This window comes from Mastigoproctus giganteus, chromosome 14, assembly GCF_048544385.1.
Source record: "Mastigoproctus giganteus isolate SK-2022 chromosome 14, ASM4854438v1, whole genome shotgun sequence".
Taxonomy (NCBI): Eukaryota; Metazoa; Arthropoda; class Arachnida; order Uropygi; family Thelyphonidae; genus Mastigoproctus; species Mastigoproctus giganteus.
Window position 1 is genome coordinate 79,495,562 of NC_143588.1, and position 23,671 is coordinate 79,519,232.

At 35.1% G+C, this 23,671-nt stretch overlaps 1 protein-coding gene across 1 annotated transcript in view; it reads left to right on the forward strand.

Moving 5' to 3' along the window:
- The window catches only part of LOC150075281 (sphingomyelin phosphodiesterase-like), a 127,938-nt gene that overhangs the window by 40,264 nt on the left and 64,003 nt on the right, over positions 1-23,671 (forward strand). Inside the window, exons 5-7 of the mRNA XM_090388430.1 lie at positions 1,681-1,908; positions 8,674-8,843; positions 14,567-14,677. Coding sequence (XP_090244556.1) covers positions 1,681-1,908; positions 8,674-8,843; positions 14,567-14,677 — 509 coding nt within the window. The remainder of the gene's footprint in view (positions 1-1,680; positions 1,909-8,673; positions 8,844-14,566; positions 14,678-23,671) is intronic.

The following is a 23,671-nucleotide window of genomic DNA, read 5'->3' on the forward strand; positions in this document are numbered from 1 at the left end:
CCTTAGATTTTGATCCTGTTGCACATGAAAGAATGCCATACAAATCTGGAGCAGTGTGGCATTAAGATCAAGTTGCTGCAATGATAAAGAGATAGTTGAGTGGAAGACAGAGTGGTTATCAATGGACACTGGCCTTGGACTATGTTATTAGCAGATTTCCCCAGGTTTCAGTGTTGTGCCCATTGTTTCTTTCTGTATTTATTAATGATATTGATGAAGGCATATCAAGCTTAATGTCTGTGTTTGTAGATGATATGAAGGTTGGCAGGGTAGTTAATCACAGTAATCTGGGTATGATATTGCAACAAGATCTGGACAAATTGGGCTGAGAAGTCACAATTGAAGTTTAGTATTGACAATTACAAAGTACTTCATTTATAAGAAATGAGGAATAAAAAGTAAGAAATTATGCTTCCAGACCTATATGCAATGTTTGTTTGTTTGTTATTTGGTTTTTAGGAGCATTAGCAACTAAGGCCATATTGCTCCGGGGATATGTGGTGGTCATTCCCTTGACCTTTCTGCATCCTCCGTATTTGGTAGTGATAGGCTCGAACCCCGGTCTAATCAAGAAGCGTGTGCTACGCACTGCTGCTCCTTCCCACCTGGCTACGGAGGCGCCCTATATGCAATACAGGTCTGGAAGCCTCATTTTAGGAAGGGCATGGATCTGTTGGAACGTGTACAGAGAAAAGAGCAAAAATATTGGTGAGGGGAACAAAACGGTACTCTTTCCAGGAAAGGCTTCAGATTTGCAAATTGCAGTGTCCGGAGACTAGGCACCTTCAAGGAGATCTGATTAAGGTGTTTTAATGGATTGAGTAAGCTCAGTGCTGATGGAATCCTTCCTCTTGCTCAGACTATACACACATGAGGGGGCATAAATTGAAATTCAGGAAGGTTGGTTGTTGGTTGGATGTGCATAAGTGTGTTTTCAGCCAGAGAGTGGTTGATTATTGTAACAAGCTCCCATCTAGTGTTGTAAGGGTGAGTAATTTGAATAAATTCAAAGAACTAAATAAATTGTTAGATGGGGGACAGACAGACAGATGAAATAGGAAGTGCCCTTTTTCTTTGATATTGTATAAGCTTTCTTTCTTGCATCATTTCCACTACTACTACTAATAATAATAATAATTCCCTCACTTCCTGCTAATGACTAAGAACAGTTGCATAACAGTTCAGTGCTCATTATGTAATGCTAATGACTAAGAACTCTATTCTTTTCACTCTATTCTTAGTCATTAGCATAACATAATGAGCATTGGGCTGTTGTGCAATATTATTTAACCTTCAAGCTTATTTCTCATTCCCCTCAGAACTGTAGGAAACTGCATTACTTGCATCATAGGATATGCAGTCTTCTTCACTACAGTAGTGAAGAAAGTTGCTTTTAGTAAAGAACATTCATGCATTCCGCTTCTGTAGTGAACCAAGATATATTGTTTATTCCCTGCGGATCTTTACTGTGAAGGGTTTATTGCACTGACACATTTCTTTGCATCACAATAGACTAGAGTATAAATCTTTTTTTCATACAAAAAAGAAAAAGAATTCCCCCTCCTCCATTATATTGATTTATTGATTGACATCTCTATTCTTAATTATGAATAGTTTATAAAAATGCATGCCTGTTCACTAAGAATAGTTATTGCAGTAAACTTTTTAAATTTATTTCAGGCTGAATCACCAGTGACACAAGTGCTTCATCTCTCAGATATTCATCTTGATCTACTGTATAAAGAAGGATACAATGCACATTGCAAAGATCCTTTGTGTTGCCGGCTTACAAGTGGCTTAGCAACTAACATATCTGATGGTGCTGGAAAATGGGGAGCTTATTGGAATTGTGATGTGCCATTGCAAACTGTCGAAAACATGCTACAGCACATAAACCAAACTCATAAGGTTGTGTGTCTTTCTCTCTTTCATTTATTTACTCTGTCATTCATTCCTTTGGAAATGCTTTTGCTGGAACATTCCAGCAAAAGAGATGCTAATATAAACCAATATATTTTTTTTTCCACAAAAATAATGCATAATATTTTTAGTTTTTCTAAAACAGTTTTAGTTTGTTTTGTTGGTGTACAACAAAACAACATTTAACCAAATAAGTTTGTTGGTACATATTTATGGTTAGGCTGCTGGAATGAATGTGCGTATTGACTGCATCGGTCACATTACCACAAATATCACATAATAGAAAATGTTATAACAGGCCCTTCAGTTATTGAAACCATTGCAGAAAAGGTGGAATACAGTGTGTTCACACCAGCTAAGTACACATCATTATGCACTATGTGTATATGGCATATGTCAGTGAAATTCAAATACTGCAGCAGCGATATATTGCCATTAGTTTCTGCAGCATCAGTGTCCTAACTGGCATGCTTAGTCCTCCTTGACAGTATAGTGGGTTTGCCATATAGAGGTTTGAGTTCAAATCCTATTTGAGACCATAGGATTTTTTAGCCCTTTCAGCTGTACATATTATACAGTAAATTCCCATTAGTGCTTTCTAAGGAACTGGTCCCAAAGAGTATTATAAGTGGGACTCCCTTTCTGGATGCTGCTTTCATTTTTCATACTTTTTTTTTTTTTTTTTTTTGTGTGTGTGCGAAGTGTTTTTGAAGCAGTGGTTTATATGTAAGTTTAAACTCTTCTCACTTAATGTACTGTGCTTGCTATATTTTTTTATTTATTTTATTTTATTTTATTTGCACATAAGTGAATGCATTGATGAATATCTATGCACAGAGTTGAAAGAGTGGTTTATTTACCCTAAAATGTTAAATATGAAATACAAGTCACCTGTGCTGGGAATAGTTTCTGTGAAGTAAATGAACTGCATGATTAATGATTCCTAAAACTCAGTCTCTATCATTCTTTTTCTAAAATCAAGAGAAAGATGGGTTATATCTGGATTCGTTCCTTCTTGTATCCATAAAAAATCAATATAAGAGAAAGCATTTTAAACAGGAGTGGTATAGGCACCAAACAAGTTGGTTAATGTATGTATGCATTGTGTTACATTTCAGGTACATTAGCAAATAGTAATGATTCATGGTTTATAACAAAAAAAAAAAAAAAAAAAAGAACAAGCAAAAACTGAGAATGTTTTGTGTGTATGCATCTGTCATATTACCCATTCATTCGTCCATTCAGTGCAGAGCAATAATGTCCAGTGCTTCAGCTACAATATATGGATAGCCTATGTAATGTGTATGAAATAATAATTGCTGCATTTTTATTTGTCCAATTTTAGTGATATTTGGGGAGGCCTGACAAATTAGAAAAGAGCCAAATATAAAATCTCATGGATCCATCCACTGAGAGTAGTTATTGCATTGAAAGGATGCACTTACAAGGATTACAAGGAAAGCATACATTTTAATAAAATTTGGGGTGATTTGATAAATCTTTCTAAAAGATCCAAATATAAAATTTCATGAAAATCCATCCATTAGGAGTTCAGCTATTACATGCAGATGGATGGATGTGCTGAAGATGATATGTGCAATATGCATATATGATAACACATTGGGATTTGGGTTTTAATATAAAAAAAGTTTACAGTTAATCATTTTGACAAGAATATTATCATCAACTGTATTTTGTTGTCTTCTCAAATGCATATTTTCATTCCATGAAGAAATTCCCTGGAGCTTGCCCATTATCAGAAAACTCATTCTATGACAACCTGTGGGCTGCAATGGCTCTGATATTTGTTTGGTGTTCCCACCTCAAGGTGATTTCAACTTCACAGGTTAATAGGTTATAATGATAAGTGATGATACTTAAAGGAGATAATGATAATATAGGGAAAATAGAAGGGAAAATACACAAAAATATTTAATATATTTTTCTTAGTAATGTTACTGGTGTTTTGTGTGGCCTGAGAGTCCCAAGAACTGTTTAGGCATCTCATGAATATTCTGAGTTTGACACCTCTGCTCTATGGGGACTGCTTATCAGTAAACTCACTTCACAAAAGGTTAAATTTATTGATTTATAAATTTATAAACCTTCATTTTTAAGGCCTCTAAAGATATGTGTGCTGATGGCCCCAGTTGACTTAAAACTGCTATGCACTCAGTTGAAGTAAACTTTTTTTCCTATTTTCTGTGGGAGAGGCACGTGAAACTACCACCCAGGATGACATTTTAAATTGTATTTATGCAGATTCTGTAGTTGTTCATCACTCCTCCAAGCAGTTTATCCACAATCTGTCTCTTTCCATTCACTGAATCATGTATGGGATAGTGGTGATTTTTGAATGGCATTGCATTTTAAATGGTTTATTTTGAATTGTACTAAGTGATACAGGCAGTGGTGATATTCAACTGGTATGCACCGGTACAGTCGTACCAGTTGTTAAAATGTCTAAAAACCTCCGTACCGGTTGTTGGGCAGAGTCTGACAAGTTTACTCATTGAGAAAAAAAAGGTCCCTGTTGATTTTGGCCTGCACTGAGCAGGGAAGTGTTGTAGCGTCGCCAACCACACCATAATGTATAGTTTCAAGGCCAGTTCCCATAGGTTTGCTTTCTAAGGTTGGTAACTCTGGCGAGGTGTGAACTCCTTGTAGCAAAGGTAAAGAACGCTCACACGAGAACTACGGAAAATCTCGGCAAAGTTTATCCGCGAAACTAGTTTGCCGTTACAGCATTTGTATTGTTGCTCTCTCGATAAACAGATGGTGGGTGTTATCGGTCTGAAGTATAAGTTGAATCCCTTGTAACCTTCTGGTTTTACTCTTTTCCACGTCAGTAGTTTGAGCTGATTTCAGGCACTGAGCTTGTGTGTGTGCTCCTTAATTCTCAGAAGTTTACTCACAGCAATAAGTAACATGTGTGGAGTTTTACTTTGTGAGTAGTGTTTTTAAATTGCATTGATAATAAATTGTTTAAATCATAACCCTTAGAATGAAAAGGCAATATAGTTTGGATAAATTTTTGAACTTTTCTATTAAAGGTTCAACAACAGAAATGGAACAAACAAGAGAGCTATGATACTGTTGATATTGAACTATGACTTGGAAATTCTTCTAAAACTGTGCAACAATCAATACAGCCTGAAAGATTTTCTCATTCTGAGCAGAAGTTAGTACAAAATGCAATAAACAATTTGAATTTCTGAAATGAAAAGCAATTTGATTATTTCAAAAATAAGTATGAATGGCTTATTATTGCCAGTGATGTGAATGTGGGATGCCAATGGTGCTCAAAGGCTTTATCTTTAAGCACTTTCAGTGCTAAACACTTGCATATTTCATCAAAGTGGCAATCATGTTCTGCCAAAGTTCACGGTTCTAATAAAGAGAATATGCAATCATCAATGAGAAAAAAGGCTGAAAGAACATCATGAATCAGCTTCACACAAAAAAGCATTACATATAATCAAAACATCCGAATAATATATTATTTCAAACAGTATTGACATGGCTAATGAAAAATATTTAAACAGCACTATAAACATCTTTAATACCATTTATTCCATAATTAAAAGCAATAAACCACTCACTGACATGGAACATTTAATAGCGTTGCAAAAAAAAGAATAACGTCAATTTAGGAGTATCTTTGCACTCTAGATTTATGGTCCCACTTATCGCCAAACACATCTCCACTGAAATAAGAAAGAAAGTTTTTGGAAAACTGATAAGTCAATGTAGTAAAATTTCAGTTATTATTGACAAAGCTTCAACTATTTCACATAAGAGCATCTTAATAGTTTATTTAAAATCATAAATTCAAAACTTTGATGATAGTTTAACTGTTTTTGTTGATCTTGTGGAGTTAGAAGGAACAACATCTGAAATAATTTACCAAACTTTGATATCAGTTCTGAAGATATATGGTTTCAATGAAAATTATTTATGTGAAAATCTTATTGGATTTTGTGCAGATGGAGCCAGTGTGATGTTAGGGAAAAAGTCAGGAGTTTCTGCCAAAATTTTGGAAAAATTTCCAAATGTTTGAATCTGGCACTGCCTCGCCCACCGTATTCAGTTGTCTCTTGATGATGCAATAAGAGATGTAAAACAAGTAAACTAAAATGCCAAAAGTAGTTTGGCATTTTCTTGATAAACTTTGTTTATTTTCATACTTCAAATAAGCATCAGAGAGAGTTAAATGATATTTCTAAAGAGTTTGGAACTAAAGTACTGAAACTGGGGAGAATATTTGGACCTTAATGGGCAGCCTGCAGTGCTAGAACTGCAAAAACTGTTTGGAAGTCCTATGAAACTTTGTATGTTCACTTTAATAAAAATCATGAAGTGGGAATGGTGAAACATTTCAAAAATGAAATTTATTTTAAAGATTTGGCCTTAATGACATTCTAGCAGAGATTTCAATACTCTCTACAGCTTTGCAAGAAAGAAATATTTCATTAATCAAAGCTGATAGATTAAATCAATTGAGTATAGGAAATCAAATAAAGGACCACATGAAAAAGAAGCAGAAGATATTATGAAAAATAAGAAGTATAATATACCATTTGAAGTAAAGCAAAAAATAACATCGATTCCCAGAGAAAAATTGGTTGATCGTCTTAATACATTTTATGAGAATGCGATTGTTGTTCGATGATGTAAATGAAAAATATAATGATTTTCTGAGCTATTTCAACCTATTAAACCCTGAAACTTGGCCAGGTCATGTTTGTGAAGCTCCATGGATTGAAGGTGAAAATAAATTAAAACAATTAAGTCAACTAATTAAATACAATATTCCAGTAAATGACTTTCGAGATTTCGTTAATAGCAGAGATATCGTGTATAATAATGTGCCTGAGCCTGACAGTATTTTAAGGGCTAAAAGAATCTTAAAAGTTTTCGCTGTTAATGCTGTGATAACTTGAATGCTGCGGAAGCTGAAAGCGGCTTTAATACCATGAATAATATTATTGAGAATAAACGAAATTCTCTTACTATGGAAACAACCAGTCACCTAATGACCATCAGTTTAATGGGAAAATCGCTTTAAGAATTTGATGCAATTCCTTATGTCAAATCATGGCTCAGGCAGGGACATCATCTAGCAAGTGATAATCTTATTGTGTCAAAGAAAAGGCATCAAAAATAATTTCCCAAAACCAATCAGTGATTTGGAAATTATTAGAATAATGTGTTGTACAATACTGTTGGCAAAAAAAATAATGTTTTTTAGAGTACCGGTTGTTAAATAATTTGTATATCACCACTGGATACAGGCATCTTCGTAGTGCACACAAATTTATTTTCTGAACAATGTTTATCACATTTATTTAATAATTTTTTTTTATTTTAAGTAAATATAACTTTATGTTACATTAGCTGCTGTATGCCTGAGTGGAAATAATGTCACATTCAAAGTCAGAGCCAGTCCTAGAGTTTAGGGAGACTAGATGCAAGAATTAATGCTGTTGCTATCTGGTCATCTTGCTGGAAGTGAGGAACCAACTCCCACCTTTGTTTGGATATGTGTCCTTTTCAATTGGAGACTTGGTTGTATTCACAAACTGCATTCCTCCTTCTCAAAGATGAGCCCTGTTCCACATTGTGTAATTTAATAATGGTGCTTTAAATGCAAAAGTGCCTCTAGACATTTTCTTTGCATTTTTGAGTGAAAAACTTTAATTTATTTATTTCAACTTATTTTTGAGTGAAATATTTGACTTATTTTGAAATGCATCTTACACTCCATGTATTCGGATACATCAGGTTCAGGGAAAGGAATGTTCCATTATGGAGTTCACATGGCAGTACTGGCTCCTTTAAAAAGACATAATAGCATGCTATGCTACATTTTGTTAGATAGCAGAGCAAGTGAATCATTCCATGTTAACTGTTGGAATCATATGGTACCATTCTTTCTTCCAAAGTGGTAGTACATTGGCAAATGTTGCATGTAACAGGAAATTACAAAGCCATCTTTATTAAGCTTACCAGAGGTTTTAAAATTTGATTCTCGTTCCATTTTAAAACCTGAGGTTTTTTGGGATAGCAGTGGAAAATCAGACAGCTTCTATAAATGACCTGATCCACTGCTCTGAGGGATAAGCTCTGAAAAATTCTGTTATCTATATAGGGGCTCACAACTGGTGAGTATGGGCTTGGAAAACCCCAGGGTCCTGAGCTGGATATCAACATTCTTCTCTTTCTTGGCGATTCCTTTCTACTTCTCTCTCTCTCAGGGTAACTTGGGAATTTTATTTTATTTATTTATTTTTTTTTGGTAGGTGCAGCATAAGCCTCAGGCTTCCTTGCACCATATGGCTAATAATATATATAGAAATCTTTTTGAGAGTGTATTCAGCAAGATTGTTGCATCCATCAAACCTCAGTTGCTCACTTGATATTAAATTTTGCTCTTTGCAAAAATACATAATGAGAAGCACATCTGCCATCTTGCAGAGCTCAAATTAATAAATGTGAAATGGCAGGCAGGTCTCAAAGCCTGTCAGACTGTAAGGACTGAGACACAACTGTCATGTTTCACAGTGGTTAATGGGTTAAAAGTCTATTGCTTTAATATGTCACTTGGCTGATGTCTGCAACAAACTGAGCATCTTGTATAAGCATTTATAAGACATATTTATGAGGCATTTATTTTGCCCTTTTAGAAGAATGCTTTTTTTTTTAAATTAATGGTGAGCCTCTCTTATTTTAATATTTAATTTATCTTTTAAGGTTGATTACATACTTTTTACTGGAGATATTCCTCCCCATGAAACTTGGAAAACAAATCCACAAAGGAACTTACATGTACTACATGCTGTATACAGCTTATTGAAGAAATATTTTCCAGCAATTCCAGTTTTTCCTGCTCTAGGTAATCATGAAAGTTCCCCAGTTAACAGGTAAAAATAGTATATACACTTAGAAAAATAGCACAGTAATGAACATGGGTTTAACTATGAGTATTTCAATTGTTTTCTGGCAGAGTGGCCAGCTCTCTTTCTGATATCATGTGCTGTTGTTTACAAAAATTTACCTTAACTAATGTAACACACTTGAAAAATGGTAGCTGTATTCCCCTCCATAGGTAGTTGTAATTAGTGTTCCATTGATATCTAGCTGTGGGAGAAATTGGGTGTCTACAGTAATTAGTCTCTGATGAGTCCTGTTGTTTACAAAAATTACTCTGCAACTGAATCCTTAATATATTGAAGTGAATATACAGCCAATTTTTAGTTAATTTCCCCACTTGGAAATATGGTAGTAGGATGTACAGTAGATACGAGTGTATTTTCAGTTTCCAATATGAAATTGCTAGTTCTCCAAATACGCTACTTTTTTCATAATTTGTTTTGGGGGACATGATCCTACCTGCAGTATGTCTGAAACCACAGAATGAAGAGGCACCTTATATATTGAGGTTGCACTTATTTTGCTCTTTATGTTCGGTTGATTGTGACATGTTGACTATTTTTTGTCATCTTTAATGCCATATAATTGCCACAAGTTGATTCTCTGTCTGGTTTATTGAATTTTAAGTTGACTTACAGGGAAATTAAGGTTAATCTTTGTAATCCTTTAAGCCTTTGGGCCAGGATTGATGGTAATTTAAATTGGTGGGATTTCTTTTATTGGAGAATTCTGGGTTATTGCTTGGATGGTAATTCCATGCTCTGCTTGGCATTAACAAGGACTAAGGAAAGTGCAAGTTTTTTTTTGTCTCTTTTGTAGCTAGGATTGATCGAAACTTGTGGTGCACTCAGCTTAATCAGGGTATGTCCCTGAAGAAGTGGTCCCTTGCCCAACAATGCAAAGTGTTTTAAGATTCAGTGCTGATTATTGCATTTTGCCGACAATTCGTTTCTTCTGTTCTGGCTCAATTTCACACCTAGTTTGAGATTTGCTGTGGAAGATCTTAAGAGCTTCTTCCCTTAGGAATTTGAACTTGTGTGTTATCCTCCTTTTTTTATTTTATTTTATTTTTTTTTTTTTGACAAGTATTGTGCATTGGTGTCTGCTAAATATGAGTTTGATATTGCATTTTTTGTATGTAAGGTCTCCCTGTTATGATATACTGGGATATCTTTCATTCTGTTTTTTCTTGTCTGTCTGTTATTAATTTTTTTGATAATAAAGTAAGTGTGTGTGTGTGTGTGTGCGTGCGTGCGCAAGGTGCAGAATTTGGATAGCAGTAATCCCAGAAAGGTGCTTAGAGAGGAACAGGTATTCTGTGTGTTATCAGACACTCAGTCTAAAACACTGATGGAGCCAATATCTTTCTATTACAGAAGATTTAGGAGAAGTCTGGTTGACCTGCCTCGCTAAAATCCACTCATGCACACCTTCTCAATGGTAAGCCCTGTTACGTCACTTAAGTGGCAACGAACATGTAGAGTGGTTCACTTCAAGATGCCTGGTCAGCGTGAAGAGGAAAAGACCAAACCCTCCAGCATATGACAGCACGATGAAACAAATGACCCTCAGTCCCCAGCAGCTTTCACCCCCCCCCCCTCTTACGGCAGCAAGGGGATCAGAGTGGAAGTGGAGGGTGCTAAGAATCTCTGGGTATGACCAGGCTGCCATGCACGGAAACTGAACTTGGCCTGTTACAACGTAAGATTGCTCATCGGTGAAGACAGGATATTAGAGCTGGAAAAGGAACTAGAAAATGTGAATTGGGATACCATTGGTTTGGCTGAAACAAGAAGAAGAAATGCATCACTTATAAGTTTATCAAGTGGAAATCTGCTGTACACCAATGGAAACAGTGAAAGGAGCGAAGGTGGAGTTGGGTTTCTGGTCCATAAAGATATAAAAAACAACATTTTGGAATTCAAAAGTACATCACCAAGTGTGTCAAGACTAATACTCAAGATTTCTAAGAGATACAAGCTAAAGGCTATAATGATTTATGCACCAACATCGAGCCACGATGATGAAGAGGTTGAAGAAATGTACACTGAAATTGAGTCTTCTAGATGAGCAGAAAACCCACTACACTATTATTATGGGAGACTTCAATGCTAAGGTTGGAAAAAGACAAAACAGCGCAGAAAGGGGAACTATAGGAAATTTTGGAATTGGTGAAAGAAATGAAAGAGGCGAAAGACTTGTGGAATTTGCAGAATCTCAAGGATTGTCAGTAATGAATACTTTTTTCAAGAAAAGGGTGAACAGAAAGTAGACATGGAAGAGTCCAAATGGATTAACAACTAATGAAATCGACTTCATCCTCACTAACAGAAGATATACCGTGATTGATGTTACTGTCCTCAATAAGGTAAATGTTGGAAGTGATCACAGAATGGTAAGATGCACACTTCATATAGATGTAGGAAAGGAAAGGAAAAAACTGACTCGAGTAAATAATACAAAGGTCTTTGAGTTAACAGAAAACGAGAAAGAGCATTATGTACTGGAACTGAAGAATAAGTTTTAGCTTCTGCAGACTGCTGAGGACCAAGATATCGACGAGGAATATTACAACTTTCTGAAAGTGATAAAGCCGACGAAACCTATAGGGAAAAAGAAATCTAAAGAAGAAAAAATTAGTCAAGAAACACTTGTTATGATGAACCAAAGGTGACAAATGAAGAGTAAGATAAACACTGACAAGGAGAAAATTGAGTATATTGAGTTGTGCAAAGCCATTAGAAAGAGGCTCAGAGAGGACATAAGAAGATTTAACACAAGAAAAGTAGAACAAGCATTAAGGAAAAACAAAGGACCTAAATCAGCAGCCATGAGCAGTAATACAGAAAGACAAATGATACTGAAACTGAAGAATAGCGATATTGTACTTATAAATAGCAGAGAAGGCATAATTCAAATAGCAGAGAAGGCATAATTCAAATAGCAGAAGACTACTATAGAGAATTATATAAGGAGCGAGGGAATGATGCCAGCAGTGGGGAAGATGGATCGCAAATTAGCAACACGTATGACATACCCGATATTCTTCCTGATGAGGTAGAACAGGTGTTGAAGAAAATGAAGAATCAGAAAGCCCCGGGGGAAGATGAAGTTACTGTAGAGTTGTTAAAATTTGGAGGAAGAGACATATCACAAAAATGGCAAAGCTCTTCATAAATTGCATTAGAAAAGGTGTGACGCCTAAGCAGTGGAATAATGCAATCATAGTTTTGCTGCATAAGAAAGGAGATAAATCTGAAATTGGAAGTTTATAGACCAATTAGCTTGTTATCCCACATCTACAAGTTGTTCACAAGGGTCATTACTAACAGATTAGAAAGAATACTTGATGAGAATCAACTGAAAGAGCAAGCTGGCTTTAGGACAGGATTCTCAACTATGGATCACCTTCACATAATATCACAGCTAATGGAGAAAGCAAATGAATATAAAACACCATTATGCCTGGCCTTTGTGGATTATGAAAAGGCATTTGACTCCATACAGCATAAGGCAATGTTTTAGGCACTGGAAAGACAAGGCATAGATACCCCGTATATTATGATTTTGGAGAAAATGAGAATGCTACCTCCTTTATTAGACTAGACAAAGAAAGTAGCAAATTTAAAATTGAGAAAGGAGACACAATATCTCCGAAGTTGTTTACTGCTGCCCTTGAGGAAGCTTTCAGAGGATTAGACTGGTCGCAGAAAGGAGTCAATGTGAATGGAGAGTACCTAAACCATTTATATTTTGCAGATGACATCGTAGTCATAAGCCACGATCCCAAAGAATTAGAGGAAAATCTCAATTAGTTATGCACAGTTAGAAAGGATTTTGGACTAAAGATGAATACGGCTAAAACAAAAGTAATGATGAACAAGTATGCCATAGAAAGGGACATAATGATTGAAGGAGATGTAATTGAAAAGGTCGAGTCATATACTTATCTGGGACAAGTTATTAGCTGTAATAATGATAAATGGCTGGAAGTCAAGAGAAGAATAAATTTTGGATGGATAGCATTCAGGAAATATAGTCACATACGAAGAGCAATATCCCAGTTTGTCTGAAACGTAAAATAATGTATACTCCCCACCATGACTTATGGAAGTGAAACTTGGGCACTCACCAAAAGAATGGAAGAGAAGCTGAGAAGTACACAGTGAAGAATGGAATGAGTTATATTGGGAATCAGACTGTTAGATAAGAAGAGAAACACATGGATTATGCAGCAAACTCAAGTAAAGGACATGCTTATCAAAATTAAAGAACTAAAATGGTCTTTGGCAGGACACATAGCTCAAAGACATGATGACAGGTGGATTAAGAAAATAACAGAATGGTACCCAAGAGGAGCTAGAAGAAAACCTGGAAGACAATGGCAGAGATGGATAGATGAAATTCATGAGTTTGTGGGTAGTAAATGCATGGCCATTGCACAAAACAGAAGGAACTGGAAAGTTTCTGGAGAGGCCTTCATCCTGCAGTTTATTGAAAATGGCTGATGATGAATCCCAGAAATGACATTTGTGTGGTACTATGCTAAAGATGGTGGAGGATGAAAAAGACATGGGATAATTGTACAGTCCAGTGTGCAGTTTTCCAAGCAGACAGTCTGCTAGGATGTTTCATGGTGTTTTGTCAGTGATATTCAGGAATTTTGCACCAGGGTTAACCCCAGGGACTCACATCTGGTGAGTATGGGCTTGGCACACCCAGGGCCCTGAGCTGGACATCATCATTCTTCTCTTCCTTGGTGATTCCCTTTTCTCTCTCTCTCTCTCTCTCTCTCTCTCTGGGTAGTTCAGAAATTTTTTTTTTTGGCTGGTGCAGCATAAGCCTTAGGCTTCCTTGCAACATATGGCTAATAATAATAATAATAATAATAATAATAATAATAATAATAATAATAATGAGGTGATTATCCTGTTATATAAAGCAGTGGTTAGGCCACATATTGAATATTGCATGCAGGTCTAGAAGCTCAATTTAGGAAGGTTATGGATCACTTAAAACACAGATACGAGAGAAGAGCAAACAAGATTAGTCAGGGGCACAAAATAGGTACCCTTACCAAAAAAAAAAAAAAAAAACTTTTGAAATTGCAGTGTCTGTAAATTAGACTCCTGTGAGGAGACCTGATTAAAATGTTTAAGGCTTTAAATTTATTGAGTAAACAAAATGCTGATGGCATCCTTACTCTTTCTCTGATGATGCACACAAGGGGGGAATAAATTTAAATTAGAAAAGCGGTTGCAGGATAGATATGTGAAACTACTTTTTTCTGGAGAGTAATTGATTATTGGAACATATTTTCTTGTGCTGTTGTGGGAGTGGATAGTAAGAATAAATTTGAAAAAGGATTAGACAAATTATTACAGGGGATATACAAATGATGTGGGGTAGTGCTTCCCCTTTTTTTTTGGGTGATGCCCTAAAGGTTTTCTTCCTATATTTATCATTTGTCCAAAGGATGAATGTAGGTACTTATCCAAATACATCTACGTTCCATATAGGTGTGTTTGGATAAATTTTCTAAAAGGAGATTTTGAATCTAGATAAGCCTGATAATTTGGCACTGCATCGAAAACTTGATCTTTCTATTCATTATTTGGGGGAGTGAGAATCATGTAAAAATTACAGCTGTTTTTAAATATAATCAATATTTTATACAAAATATCTTTAAACAGCTTTAATTACTTTCTTATAGCTTTCCTTTTTCTCAGATGGCAGGACCATATTCTACTTCTTGGCTGTATAATGAAATAGTAAAGGATTGGTCTTTCTGGCTTCCATCTGATACTGCTTCTGATCTAAAGAAGTTAGTATTTTTATTTTTTTATTTTTAGGCTTTGGAAAGTTTATGATCTATAATATTTATGACTTTTATAATTTATTCATTTAATTTTTCTAAATATTACCAGAATAAATACCTTGCCTTTTCTTATTAGCAAGCCACTTACCTTGAAACAAAGGACCCATTATCCAGAAATGGTCCTTTGTTTCAAGGTATTTTTCTTATTCATTAAATATATGTAAAGTAAGATTAAGGTAATTATATGTATGATAAGGTAAATAATATTAATGGTGGAATACAGAGAACTGTCAAAGTTTGGAAGAGTGGTTAACAATTGCAACCAGCCTATGCTGCTTTAAAAGGGTTTGAATTGATTGCAACTATGTTCTGAAAAATGGCAGCTAAATTTTAATGCTACCAAATTTAAAGTATTGCACCTTGGGAACAGAAACTCAGGGAATAGTTTATAGATTAGAAGGAGAGGAATTAAAGAATGTTCAGGATAAGAAGGATTTGGGGACTATGACACAGAAAGATGTGAACAGGAAGCAAGAGGGAGCATGTAGTGTTCTGTGATTTATCAGAATTTTGCAAGTAGAGAAAAGTGGGTTGTTATCCCTCTCTATAAGAATGAGATCAGGACTGTAGGGGAGGTTATACGCTGGTATACACCGTTTACTGTCTGGATTTTTTTAGGTGAATAGCATATACCTTTTGTCCTTGAAGATTTGAAAAAAACAAATATTATTAAAATATTTACTGAAAATTAAAAAACAAATTTATTAGAATTTGATTCTTAGGAAATTCTCATAGTTTTATTATTTTTAATATATATACTGTATGTATATATGTATATATCTTCAAAGTAAGTAAATTTAATAAATAAATTTAATCAATAAACTAAATTTAATAAATAAACTATCCCAGATCCGATTAATGCCATCTCTATAAGATTAAACATTACATCCGTCTGTATATTATTTAATATAGTCTAAGTATAATACCTGTTAAAGATGTTAGTAATAGTGGTAGAGGCTAATGGTGTAATTTACACAAAAATTGCAGGTTATAGTGTAATCCAAGAAAAACCAGTACGATGTAACAGCCCAAGAAACATAAAATCTTATGTACGCGACAATGGTATCCTGGAAAAAATATATATGCAATACAAAGTAAGGTAAACCTTACGTATAAAAATTATATTAAAATTATGTTAATTATAGGTAAATAGATACATTGAAAGGGACTTTTTTGAGGGCTAACCCTCTGTGTATCAACCATAATTAACAAGCTATCCATTTCTGTTGTCATCATCCAGCTTAACCGTATCCAAATGATATTTAGGTAGTATAAGATAGCAATTCCAAATGCTGATAAAGTAGTGTATGTTAGCTAAAATTTAATATAATTAGGTTGCAATCCACCAAAGTAAATCACAATTTAGTTGTTAGCTGGCTAGATGACTGTTAGCCCGACGGATAGCTAATTTACAAAATAATAATAGCTAGTGTTACAAAAGAGTAATACATAGCATTATGTAGAATTATATAGAAAGAGATCCATCCATTAAACATATACGTATGTGGTACATTATATATCATATAGGTAACAATAGTAGCATAAGCTAAAAGAAGGCGAATGGAAGCAAGGGTAAAGTATAGCTATAGTACCTCAATCCCCCTCGAATTGCTCTAATAGTTCATGAGGTATGAAAAGTAGGGTTATTAAAGTAAAAAGTATAGAAAAAGGCGAAGCTTAATGTTATTTAGGATAAAACCGGGAGCGTAACTTCCCATCCCTTATAGTAAGGGATCCTGGTTATTAAATATAACAAGAAAAGTCACTAAGTATAATATATATATATATATATATATATAAACTGCTTACCACAATAAATGAAATGTTAGAAAGACCGAATAATTCCGCACATCTAGTATTTATATGACGATAACCGTCCAAAGCTCCCTCTGGGATCTGTAGTTAATGTCACTAAAATTGCCATATTTAATTCAAATTTCTATAGTGCCCTCTGTAATTTTGTATATTAATATGGAACTAGCATAATGTCAACAAATAGATGGCACTCGGAGTCACTGTAGAGTATAAAAGAATATATTCCTACCCATGGAGTAAATATAGGTACGACTTTTTTAATGAGTATAAGCTATATATGACTTACTCCATGGGCAGTGCCTACTATATACATATATTGTTGTTTGTTTGTTTGTTTGTTATTTGGTTTTTAGGAGCATTAGCAACTAAGGCCATATTGCTCCAGGATATGCGATGGTCATTCCCTGACCTTTTCGCATCCTCCATATTTGGTGGTGATGGGCTCGAACCCCGGTCTAATCAAGAAGCGTGTGCTACGCACTGCTGCTCCTTCCCACCTGGCTACGGAGGCGCCTTATATACATATATACATGTCCAACAAAAGTTACCTATGCCAGTGGTAACGATAATGAAATACACCTACATAATCTATGCTGTATATGTGCAGCTCAAGACTTTATCCATAATAAGATGTGGGTTATGTTTATTATTCTGTCTTTTGTTAATTGCTATCAAAATAGCTTTATATAGGTATCGTGCAATAATATAGTGTGGGAATCCATTTTTTATTAACTTAGATCTGAAATCGATAAGGGTATCTATAATATAATCTACCTTGTTACATGTGTTTGTTCTTCTAATACCTTGCGCGACAATAATATTTCTGTGAATCCATTTGGAGATGTTAGAGTTCCAATTAGTGAGGTCTATGGAATTAAATTTAAATTCATTTCGTTTGTCATATAGTTTGGTGTGTATAGTATTATTAACTATGCGTATGTCTAAATCTAGAAAGGTAGCTGATTTGGAACTATTTGTGTTAGTACATTCTAATGTTAATTCAGGTGGGTAGTGTTTAATGGCTTCAGTGAGGAAGTTTGGTTTGTTAATAACAATCAAATCATCTATATATCTGTATAGTATAATGTCCTGTTTAAAGCTATTTTCAAAATGGTGAAGATATAGGTTAGTGACGAGACAAGAGCTACAGACTCCCATCGCAATGCCTATGTGTTGTCTATATATGTTACTGCCATTAAATATGTAGTTGTTGAAAATGCAAAGGTTAATAAGGTCATCCCAGTAGTATTGTTGACACGGTAATATATTTTTATATTTGTTGTAATAATCACTAAACACGGTTTTTAGACTGTTATGTGGTATACTGGTAAACAGGTTATTAAAGTCATACATATTAATATATTCTATAGTATTATTGTCTTTATTGGTATTTAGGTAATTTAATATCGGACTATTATTGAGTATGATATCAGAATTGTCTATATTGTTGAATATAATTTTAAGTAGGTGAACAAGTTTATGATGTGGAATCTTGGCGTAGCTGTCCACAAAGTGATAAATCTAAAACCAGTAGGTGTTTTATGAAATTTAGGCATGCAGTATATGTATGGATACTTAGTGTTATGGTTAGTTAACTGTAACTTTTTATGCATGGCCAGTATTTTCTTTGTAATGGAGTTGCGGTTGTCGGTTATTAATTTGTATGTCGGACTATTGTTTAGTTCATTTAATAATATGGCAGTGTAAAATTTTTTACATATAAGGCTGTAATTATTAGTGGCTTTGTCAATGGTAGTAATAATAAACCTATTTTGTGTCTTTTTTAGATTCTGTTTAATTTTGACTAGATTGAAAACCTTAGTAGGTGGTAATTTATTGTATATTAGCATCATCTGTTTTTCGATTGCTTGGTATGTAAGTGTAAGGCAAATGCAGAAAGCTTCTAAAGGTATATTGTGTTTGTATGATAATTTTAAGCAGAACTGCATTAAATCTAAGTGTAGTTGTTTAATAATCATTTTGGTATTGATGTTAATATTAGGCCTAAATTTAAAACTAAATGAAAGAATTTCGCGCAGATTGGGGTAGTCTATAATACTCAGATCTCCGGTGATGATATGTTTATGGTGCTTGTCCACGTATGCCTGATATTGAGGTAGATGGCAATAGCATTCCGCCTCCACGTCACTATTCACTAGGTTGCAAGCTGTTTTCTTGTAATTACAAACTGTAAGTCCAAATGGCTTATTATAGTTGAATCTGGCGTCTAACAGTGTGTTGCTGAATTTAATATTAATGTATTCGTTTGTAACCATAGTTTTTTTATTCAACATAAATTTAAAAATATCCTTAAGTAGTTGGTTTATGTGTATATTATTATGTTTATAGGTAGAGTTGATTTGGTGAGTGCTCTGAGTTTGCTATGTTTCAACCCAAAGATAATATCGTGAATATGTTTGATATGTATAATAGGTTTATCCCAATTAATTAACATATCAGTAAAATTACATGTTACCTTACCTGTGTGTTTTTTTATTATTGGTTTTAATTACTCTGTTAGCTTTAGTTATAGGTCATTTTACTATTTGAAATAGGTTATATATGCAAATATCTTGTATATTATTGTTGGTATAGCAATGTCCGTTAAATTTATTATTGAGATCTTATGGATAGAGAGTTTTATATCTTAATATATTGATATTTTCTATTTCTAACCTATTATTGTGGTTGTTTTCTATAGCTAAAATAGTGACCGTGGTATTATTAAAGCAGTGCACTTGAAAGTGCTGTAATTCAATGTCTTTAATGTTTACGAAATTTTTAATGTGTGATCTATGTACATTATATATATATAATATGCATGGTATACTCTTTTCGCAACATTCATAGAGTATACCTTCTGCTAATTTTATGACTACAGCACTGGGTGAGACCACATTTGGAATACTGTATTCAGACCTGGAGGCTGCATTTGAAAAAAGATGTAACTTATAGAGAAGGTACAGAGATGGGCAACTTGACTGGTGAAGAGCTAAGCATCATCCTTGTGAGGAATGACTCAGAAGAAGTGGTCTGTAGAGCTTGGCAACTAGACACTTTAGGGAAGGGGGAGTTTCATTGATGTGTACAAGGCCCTGAGGGGAATTAGTAAAGTGAGTAAGGTAGATATTCTCATTGGTGAATGAGACAAGGACAAGAGGGCACAACTGTAAAATCTTAGGGCACAATACTACTCTAGGCCTCACAAAGTTTACCTTCTGGCAGTGTGTTGTTATGGATGTCACAATAAGTTGCTTTCAAGGGTAGTGGAGGTAGAGAGTTTGGCAAAATTTGAGGAGGAATTGGATAGGCACAATGGGAATAATATGAAAGTCTTAGAAAACAACGTGTTGGTGTTAGAATGCCAAGATATTGACCATCAACAATATGCTGTCCCACTTTTTCAATGAACTCCTGTAAAGCTGTCCTTGCGATACCATCAGCCTCAAACTTTCTGTATGTACTCCATGCATCCAGCAAAATTGCAACATGTCCATTGGTCCCTTTTGATAAAAAGAATGTGCTCCATATAAAAAATGTGCTAAAAATGTATATTGTACGTTTGGTACCTGAGGCTGATGGTATCGTAAGGACAGCATTATAGACGTTCACTGAGAAGTATCATGAAATGTCCAGCAAAAGCCTTGCTAGTGTGTGAGTGACCAACCCACAAATTCCAGTCAATATCTGGGAAATTAAAATCCTCTGTTATAAGACTCTCTGATTTACTGGCCCACTCTATTTCTGTGTACAGTTTCTTATTATACTCATCAGAGTCATTAGTCCTATAGCACACTCCTACTGTCAATTTTAATCTCCCAATGCTTATGTCACACCAAACTGAACCGACACTGCACTGTCCAGCAATGTCGACTGGCTTCACTTCCTTAGATTTTATGTGTTTCTTAACTAATAGCATAAAATCTCCTCCCTTCCTATCCTGTCTATCCTTTCTGTACACATTGTATTCCCCAAATTCCAGTTCTGCATTCCTTATATCTGTGTGACACCACGTCTCTGATATACCAACAATATCTGCCTTTGATGTTTTGAGCAATACCTGAAATTCATCAAATTTATTTACCGAAATCCTAGCATTGGTGTACACACAAGTATACATGCACTGTTCCTATTGTTAGCTACCCTAACACAACCCATGTGTTTACTTGTACCGCAATGACTCCCAGCAGTCTCTGAAGTACCCTGCATCTTGTTTTCCAGGCTGCTGCTCATTCATATAGAAGCAGTGCAAGAATTACTTTCACCTCTGCCAGTGGCTGCTGTTAATCTATTAGTCCTTGTATTCCCTCCCAAGCTAGCAGTTTTCTGACCTACCTAACACTGCCTCGATAGCATCAGCAAATATTCTTGCACCCTTTCTATTTAAGTGTATCTCCTCCCTGTAGAAGCAGTCCCTTCTGTTAACAAGTACAGACCAGTCTGAAAAAATTCTACCCCTTAAGCCTTGCACAATCTTTCTAGGGCCGAATTGATCAACAAGTCTCTCATCATATATTCCCTCCTATCGTGTCTGGGCAGAATTGCAGACACTTTCAAATTCAACCCTAATTCACGGCTGTTTTTCAACAGTGACCTGTACTTGTTAAGTAATTCCGCTGGTCTCCTACTCTTAATATCATTAGTGCCAACGTTTACAACAATATCACCTTTTGTGCCCTTAAAAGATGATATCCGCTCTATAACGTCATGAACCTTTGCCCCTGGCAGACATACCCTGGTCCTGTTCCACCTATCCTTTTTACATACCATGTGTTGCATGATGATCAAGTGCAAGCTCTGGTTGATGTGGGCGGCTGAGAGCTTGATGGGCCCATCAATTTAGATCCTTTGAGGGCATCCACTCTGTCCTTCAAGCTCTCATATAGGCCCATAACAACGCTGAGTTGTTGCCTGATTTTCTTACACTCCTTACATCGCGCACACACAAAGACACTCCCCCTTAGCAATATCATGTCCCATTTCTGATTGCTCGACAAGCATCAAACAAGCAGTACATTTTAAAAGGCTGTGATTCAGAGGAAAACTGCCCCCTGCCCTCAGTTCTTCCCAGAGCCACCACACTCCCATTAGCTTGAGCCTTTTGCTTTGCTGCTCTGGTCTGAGTCATGATTTCGATTCAATTTCAAATCAAATTTCAATTTTAATACAAAAATATAACCCTAAACTTATATCCCAATGCAGTTATAACACTATATACATATATATTATCGAGTATTATCTCCGAGTTATGTTATATGATTTTTGTATTTCCTTTCAAGTTATATGTATTAATTTATAATGTTACGTTTGTAAAATCTAGGTTGTTATATGTATTTAATTAAAAAAATATAATTTAATTGACAATGAAATTTAATAAGTTTTACTAATTAATTGATAATACTATACTATACTAAGCTAACAGATTTCTAATACAGTGCTACGTGTTTCATTTTCTAGTTTTTTACATTAAACCTTATGCTGTCTAATTCAGGATATATGTTGTATTGTATAACAATGGCGGCACAATACGAATGGTAAATCTATGGACACTAAGTATTAATCAGCTTTCAAAATCACTATCTAAATTCAAAATAAACCAAGGAACTTAGCATTAGCATTAGTAGAGGCATTTGATGCAAGAAAGCAAGCTTATGCAGCATCAGCCAAAAAAAAAATAAAAAATAAATTAAAAAATAAATAAATAAACAAATAAAAAATAACCACTTTCACTTCACCCCTCTGTTCGTTCAAAATACCTGTCCAGCTGAGCCTTAAACTTATTTAGGCTATCAACTTCCACGACAAGGGATGGAAGTTTGTTCCACCAACCAACCATCCACTGGCTAAAGGCAAATTTCCTCATGTCTATCCTACATCTGTCTTTCCTCAATTTGAATTTATGCCCTCTCAGGTGATTATTCTGAGCAAGAGGAAGAATCCCATCAGCATTGAGCATGCTCAAACCACTCAAGGCCTTATACACCTCTATCAGATCACCTTGCTGGTGCCTAGTCTCCAGACACTGTAATTTGCAAAACTTAAGCCTTTCTTTGTAAGAGCACCCCTTTGTTCCATTCACCAATTTTGTTGCCCTTCTCTGTACTCGTTCCAGCATCTCTACATCCTTTTTGAAATGAGGCCTCCAGACCTGTATACAGTACTCTAGGTGTGGCCTGACTATTGCCTTATACAAGGGAATAATCACCTCCTTATCCCTGCTAGAAAAATTCCTATATATCATCGACAATACACCATGAGCTACTCTTGCAGCCTGTCTGCACTGGTCAGAAAACTTCATATCTGCCTGCACAACCACCCCCAGGTCCCTTTCATTCTCTACCACTGTCAGTGTAGTACCACAGAGTTGATACGTTGCTCTGGGGTTGCTGTTTCCCATATGTAGTACTTTACATTTGTCAATGTTAAACTTCATTTGCCACCTCTCAGCCCATCTGCTCAACCTTTCCAGATCCTGTTGCAGTAGCATAGTGTCAGTAGTGTCCTTGACAACCCTGCCAACCTTCGTATCGTCTGCAAACTTGGACATTAAGCTTGATATACCATCATCAATATCATTTATAAATACAGAAAACAATAATGGACCCAATACTGAACCCTGAGGGACTCCACTAATAACTTGATTAGCATTAGTAGAGGCATATGATGCAAGAAATCAAGCTTATGCAGCATCAGCCAAAAAAAAAAAATGCTCCCATTTCATCCCTCCATTCGTTCCTAGGTCTAGACTAGGTCTATATAAGCTACTTATAGAAAATAATTTAATATAACAATTAAGTCAATAAAACGGCTAAATATAATTAAAATCTTAGCTTTCATCAGAGATGCAAAATCTAGTCTAACACGTGGATTGGATATCCTTACTGATACTAAGTAATAACCTACAAAATTCTATCCAAGTTCAAATTAAACTAAGTATCGTAACTAGGAATATAAAGCTACTTCTAGAAAATAAATTAATCACCCCCTCCATTCGTTCCTAGGTCTAGACTAGGTCTATAAGCTACTTATAGAAAATAATTTAATATAACAATTAAGTCAATAAAACGGCTAAATATAATTAAAAACTTAGCTTTCATCAGAGATGCAAAATCTAGTCTAACACGT